Source organism: Bombina bombina, chromosome 5 (assembly GCF_027579735.1).
Source record: "Bombina bombina isolate aBomBom1 chromosome 5, aBomBom1.pri, whole genome shotgun sequence".
In the NCBI taxonomy this organism is placed as follows: Eukaryota; Metazoa; Chordata; class Amphibia; order Anura; family Bombinatoridae; genus Bombina; species Bombina bombina.
In genome coordinates, this window is record NC_069503.1 from 429,951,415 (window position 1) to 429,957,999 (window position 6,585).

Below are 6,585 nucleotides of genomic sequence, written 5' to 3' on the forward strand. Positions count from 1 at the left end.
ATAAAGGACAGGCAATCAGCTGATAAGTTGCATTTTGATTACATAGCTTTTCTATAGCATTTATAAAAATTTTAACCACCCTGTACAAAACTAATTTTAAACTGTGTCCTTTTGATAACTCTGCATACTGAAAATTTCACAATGTTTTTTCTATTCATTACTTTTGGGAATAAGAACCTGGCCACCAGAAGGAAGCAAAGACACCCTAGCCAAAGGCTTAAATACTCCTCCCACTTCCCTCATCCCCCAGTCATTCTTTGCCTTTCGTCACAGGAGGTTGGCAGAGAAGTGTCAGAAGTTTGTTTTCGTCTCTTATGGAGGGTAGTACTCTTCAACATGGGACAGGAGTTTTAAGTAATCCTGTCAGTCTCTCAGTGAGGGCTTGGATGAAAGACCGGGCGTGTTTACGTTCTGGTCTCCCATTTCCACATTCCTGACTGTCGCGCGACATAGAATTCTAGTCCGCTGGTGTCCTGTTCATAGGAGGTGGTGAGTGCCCCAGCCATTGTGGGTGTCAGGTGCCGTTTAAATTGTTTTATATTTAGTCCATTTTTTGGTATCCTTTACCCAGTTATGGAGGATGCTGATTGTTCAACTTTCTGATTCAGATTCTTCGTCTTGTGACGAATGCGAATTGGCCCCATTGACTCAGTTCAGTCAGTTATGTTCTTTAGGCCATTCTAGAGCGCCTTGTTCCTCGGGCTCGGGGATTCAAGGGAATGCTGAGCCATCCGCCTCGGGGGGCCCTGTCCTCCGGGAGGCGAGTTCCGTACCGCTCCCTACTACTACACATGTGGGTAACTCAAGTTATGTTTTTTCCTCCTCGGAGGGTGGATTGTTCCCCCCGGAGATTGTGGCACATTTTTGCTTTTACATACTTTTGGCACTTGCGCGTCTACAAAGTCCAGATGTTTATTTGCGATTGTGTTTGTGCCCAATTTCCCAAGGTCTCTCAGCCACAGGGAGGCATGTGCAGTTCCCTGCGGGTGTAACTGTTCCTGAGGGTTGTGCCTTTTGTTACAGGCTGGCTCGCCTTCGTGTTCTACTCTGACACGTTTTTGAGCTGTTTGGGGACCCTCTCCTCGGTTTTGGGACTCATCAGTCTCCTCCTTAGAATGGCTCACCTCGTTAGACATGGGGGGATGAAGTAATCTCCTTTAAGTCTTGTTATCGAGATCCTTCCCAGTTTTCTTGGAAGAATAGGGTTTCTGTTAGGCTAGTCCTGCGGATCTTTCTGTTCTTCTTGGGCGTTAACCCTCGGGTTGCCTGTTATTTTATTTTATCCGGTTAGGATGAATTTTATTTCTTTTTCATACTATGTTTCCTGTGGGAACTTAAAAATCTCTGGGATCGATACTCGCTGTTTGCTTCTACGGAAGATGTTCGGGACACGCTAATTCCATATTTGTCTGTTTTTTTCTTCCTCCCTCTCTGAGGGTGGATTTAGCAGCTTGGCAGTTATGACCCTGATTGCAGGCTGGTCCTGCTTGGGTTCAGATCTTCTCTCTCACGGCTTATTCAGACATGTGGCACCTATTATACAGGTTGGGGTTCTTGTTATTTGTTATACAAGTTTCAGCTAAGCATTCTCAAGAAGACTTGAGGGTCCGTGCGGCTCTCGGGATTGTTTCAGTCATAAATAGCCGTCTCTCTGGTGACTGGGTTAGTGAACGTTGCTGCGTCACTCTCTGTTGCTTCCGATACCCTCGGAACCTAGAGTATTCCTTCCCACGTGGTGGGAAAATTAGAGGGTTTAGCACCTCTTTTCCGCCGGTCGGGGTGGTGTTGCTTTAGGAAATTGTCCTTTTTGGACTTGTTCCTTTAGTGGTTCTCTTCTTCATTGAGACCTCTTGCATTGTCCGTTTCTCTTTGTGGATGGGTTGCCTTCAGGAGACTTGGATTCCCTTCGGGAGTTGGTTGTTCCTTTTTCGGGACATTAGACAGTGAGGTATTTTTGGGCTCTGGTTAGGGGTCCTTTCCCGGTGTTGGGAATGCTCTGCATCTCTTTTTTGGGATAGAAGAGGTCCTAGTGGTTTTTCACTCATATGGTTCAAGTATTGCCATCCAGGTGCATCCAAACCCATGGTTTACTGTTCCTCTGACTTCGAATCTGAGGTTATGTGGAGGCTTGATGTTGCTCTGTTCGGATGACTTGTCCTCACTGTTCCCCTTGTGCCTGGAGCTCGTGGCTAGCTGGACAGCTAGCTCAGCATACTAATGCTCTGTGGCTACTCTGTACTGTAGCAAACCGAGGGTTGCTAGTTCGATCCCCGGCGAGGTCTACTCAGCCTTTCCTCCTTTTGAGGTTGATAAAATGAGCAGCACCTTGTGTCCCTTAGGGGGATTAGCCGCACTTTCAAGCACAGTCATGTTAATGTTGCTTAGACGCCTGTTAGCTCTAGTGTCCTTTTATGGCCCTGGCTCTTTGGAGTGTTGGGCTCCTGCGAGGGGTGGTCTCTTCCCTTTGGGTCAGACTTGCAAGGGCTTCTTGCTCTTGTTATCCGGGTTATTCTGGATTTTTTCCCTGGGAGGTCTGTTTTTTTTATATCAGACGAGGGATTTAAGTTCCTGGAAGATTGTTTAATCTACACATTTGTGGGGCTTCTTGTCCTGATCTTCCGATTGTCGAGGGTTTTACTCTGCATTTTCTCTTTGTGGATCCCGCTGTGGGATGTTACCGGACCTTATGATCCTAGGACTGGCCGGGGGTTCCAGTTTCCGGGGTACTTGGGCTTAGCCCTTGTTCTGGCTGTTCTGTTTCACAACTTGGCCAGATTTACTGAGAGCTGGGGCTCCTTGGGGCTTGTCTTGTGCCGGCCGATACGGTTTCCTTGGGACAGCCAACTAACGTGACCTGATGGTGGGCTTTCCTGCCTAGCAAATGGAAGGTTTGTGGTTGCTAAGCTGTCACTTTTGCGCCTGGTATGTGTGCTAGCACGATGGTGTTTTAAGGGGTTCTTCTGTGTTCGTCAGTGACATGGCCTTGTGTCCTCTCGGTTCTTCCTACGACTTCCTGTCTTATGGGCAGGTGTTTATTAACGCTCTCCTCTTCAGGGGGCTTGTCCTCCACACGGAGCTGTGGTTCCCTTTTCAGCGTCCTCTCGTGTTCGGGAGGTTGGAACAGATGTTTATCTGGTTTGGGGATTGGTCTGCTCTTAGAGTTGTTCCTTTCCATCTGGGGAGCTGCTGGCTCCTCATTGAGACTTAGTCAGGTGGCCTTGCTAGATCTCCTTGGGTCTAACGCCTGCTCGATTGTCTTTAGGTTGAAGTGGCTGGGTCCATTCTTCTGCCCTTTTGGGGGCCAGTCTTTGGGTTCCTTTCGGTTCCCTTGGTTTCAGATCTGCCATTGCTTGGGCTGGTCCGGCTAGGTGTAGGATCTGAGATCTGTTGTTCATCCTCAGGTCTTGGGGGTGACAGTGGACCTTCTTTTTTTTTTTTAGAGGTTCCGTGCCTCTTCCCCTTTGAGATCTGTGAGTAGGCTTGGCGGCCTGGATTGCCTGGAGAGTGTCCTCTATCTTGGAGGTTGGGCAATCTCTGTATTGGAGGTTGGGCAGTCTGCTATTTTGTGCGGCCGCTTCTTCCTTACGGATAGTGTTTCTCCGTGTCTTCCTACGATGGCAGCGTGTTACTGGACTCGGATCTTTATTTTCCGAGTTTGCTCAGTCTCTGAGTTCTGACGTTTTGAGGACTTTGTCTTCAGCTGTCTTTTTCGGTGCTGTTGCACGATGTTTGGGAGATGTTTCTTCTCCTTGATGATGCCTGTTGCTCCTTGTGGGTTGGGCGTCGTCTCTCCTTATTCTCGGGATCCATTCAGGTCTCTGTGGACTTGGCCTTCCTTTGAAGGGGGTTTTTTCCTTTATGGATTTGGCTGTACCTTTTGGGTATCCCTTTGGCTTACCCTTGTCCTCTGCCTTTTGGGGATTTTGCTACTGTACTAGTAAGGGAATAGACTGCTGGGCGACGGTTCTCCTGGAGGAGTGTTTGCACAGTGAGTCTGCTTGCGGTCTCTAGTTAGGCTTTCGGACTATCTGCGGGTCAGTGTCTTTGGGGCCTTTTCCTTCTAGTTCTTTTGCCCGGCTCCAACGAAGCAGGGTTTGGTTGGGTTGTGGGTTTTTTCAGGCCTGGTTCCCTCAGAATGGGCCGCCTCTTGTACCCTCCTGTTTTTGCATTCTGTGTCCTTTATAGCTTGGGTATTGTTTTCCCAAAAGTAATGAATGCAGCTGTGGACTCTTTCCATTTATGAAGAAAAACTTAAATTATGCTTACCTGATAATTTTCATTTCTTCAGATGGAAAGAGTCCACAGCTCCCCACCTGTTTTTTTTCTGTGGGCGTCTCTTATTTTTTATTGTTCTGGCACCTTTTTACCCTGGTATTTCTTCTACTGTTCCTTGTTCCTCGGCAGAATGACTGGGGGATGAGGGAAGTGGGAGGAGTATTTAAGCCTTTGGCTGGGGTGTCTTTGCCTCCTCCTGGTGGCCAGGTTATTATTCCCAAAAGTAATGAATGCAGCTGTGGACTCTTTCCATCTGAAGAAAAGAAAATTATCAGGTAAGCATAATTTAAGTTTTTATTCAACTCTCTAGATCGTCAAGAGTGGAATGTGTAATCCAAATAAGTCCAGAACTGAATGAAACAAACAGTAGTGGAAACAAGATCCATTCTTTAATTAATGTCTTTTCCTAACACTTTTTCTTTCAGTTTACAAGACAACCCACTTCCTAAAGAAATGAATGAGCCTTATGATAGCAGAATCAGGATTACTTAAAATATGAAACCGGTATAAAGGTGGAATAAAAGACGTTAACAGTTCTTGAGGCATATAAGTACTTCTGAATGAAATTGATTCAAAGTAGTGGTAAAGACAACAACTACCACCTTCTTCTCCAAGAAACTACGCAAAAGTTAAGTGTGGCGGACTTTTGGCTTTGATGGTGACTGTCTCCATGGTGATTATGACGTGTTAAAATGCAGCATTAGCATCAATACATGGAAGCAAGCAGCAAAAGGAATTATGTTCTCATGTGTATCAGCCAAAGACAGCGCCCAGATAGAGGCCAAATAGAGACAGCAAACCCGGCTAATAAAGCCTCTGTACAGCATGATATTGCACTTGTGAGTTTAGTATTTTAAGTGTTTGTATCACATTGTCCTATTTGTAAAGTCAGTATGCGTTTAAGTTTATTTATTTTTTATCTGAAAAGTTCAGTTATGGTGAGATTTTAGAATTGTCTCTGAAACATATTCTAATTTAAAACAGATCCGATGAACATGCATTTAAAAAAGCACATGACACATAAGTGTATTCACATCAAGCATGGTTGTGTCTGTATTCGGCTAATTGCCATCTTAGGTCTTACATAGATATTGCTTTTGGAACAGAATTGTATACCAATGCTAAACAATAAATTATTTACTTTATTATTTTCATTAGTTATCATTTTTCAGATATCAGAAAAAATGCTTTTAAAACCAATATTTTGTTATAACCTGGTATTCCTAAGTGTGGTTCCTATAGGGTCATACATATAAGGGCTAACTTCTGTCTTCATATGCAGTTATTAATAAAGAGTGAGATATAATGTTTCATACTGTATGCCAATAGACACCTGCATAGTGTGTAAAACGATTAATACAGGCTAGAAAATGTCACTTAAAACATATAGGGTCGGGGAGTGCAAAAATACAAGCAGTATTCAATGTTAACATTCTGTGAGCTCAATCTATTACATTTGCATTTTTATGCTGGTTTTGCATGGTTAATAAATATATATAAATATATATATATATATATATATATATATATATATTGTGTGTTAGTATAACGCACGCTCCCATATTTATGTTTGCTTAAGCAGGTGCGTTCTTAGAAATCTATTATCTGAGAGAAAGAAAAGGCACTAAAATTCATGATGGATAATGTTTTAGTGCACAAAAATTTCCACTCAAGTAGAAGAAATTTTGGTTCAGTAATTTGCTATACACCTTCTATGTTTGCTCATATAACCCGACAGGAGTACATTAATTCTTCATGTGCGCTAACCCAACATAAGTTATCTTAAGGCGTGTTATGTATTTAATTAATATAAAATATTAAAAAATACTAATAATGTAAATAATTATCTATGTACTAAACAAAAGTAAAAAATATAATGCATAGAATGTGTGTGTATATGTGTGTGTATACAGTATGTATATATATATATATATATATATATATATATATATATATATCTTATTTCCTTCTTAATATAGGAAGAGTCCACAGCTGCATTCCTTACTTGTGGGAAATACTGAGCCTGACCACCAGGAGGAGGCAAAGACACCCCAGCCAAAGGCTTAAATACCTCCCCCACTTCCTCATAACCCCAGTCATTCTTTGCCTTTCGTCACAGGAAGTTGGCAGAGAAGTGTCAGAAGATTTCGTAGTCTCTTATGGAGGGTAGTACTCTTCGAGATGGTACTGGAATTTTAAGTAGTTCTGTCAGCCTCTCAGTGAGAGCATGGATGAAAGTTAGAGTCCGGAGATGCAGGGAGAGTCTTTCTGCGAAACCATCCCGACTCATATTAACAGCTCCATAAGTAA

At 43.4% G+C, this 6,585-nt stretch overlaps 1 protein-coding gene across 2 annotated transcripts in view; it reads left to right on the forward strand.

Annotated features, from left to right (window-relative positions):
* Positions 1-5,425, forward strand: part of NOD1 (nucleotide binding oligomerization domain containing 1) — a 311,719-nt gene extending 306,294 nt beyond the window's left edge. For both annotated transcript variants that reach the window (XM_053714271.1, XM_053714272.1), the window contains one exon: positions 4,701-5,425. In XM_053714271.1, the coding sequence (XP_053570246.1) occupies positions 4,701-4,767 (67 nt within the window). In that variant the 3' untranslated portion in view covers positions 4,768-5,425. The remainder of the gene's footprint in view (positions 1-4,700) is intronic.
* The last annotated feature ends 1,160 nt before the right edge of the window (positions 5,426-6,585 follow it).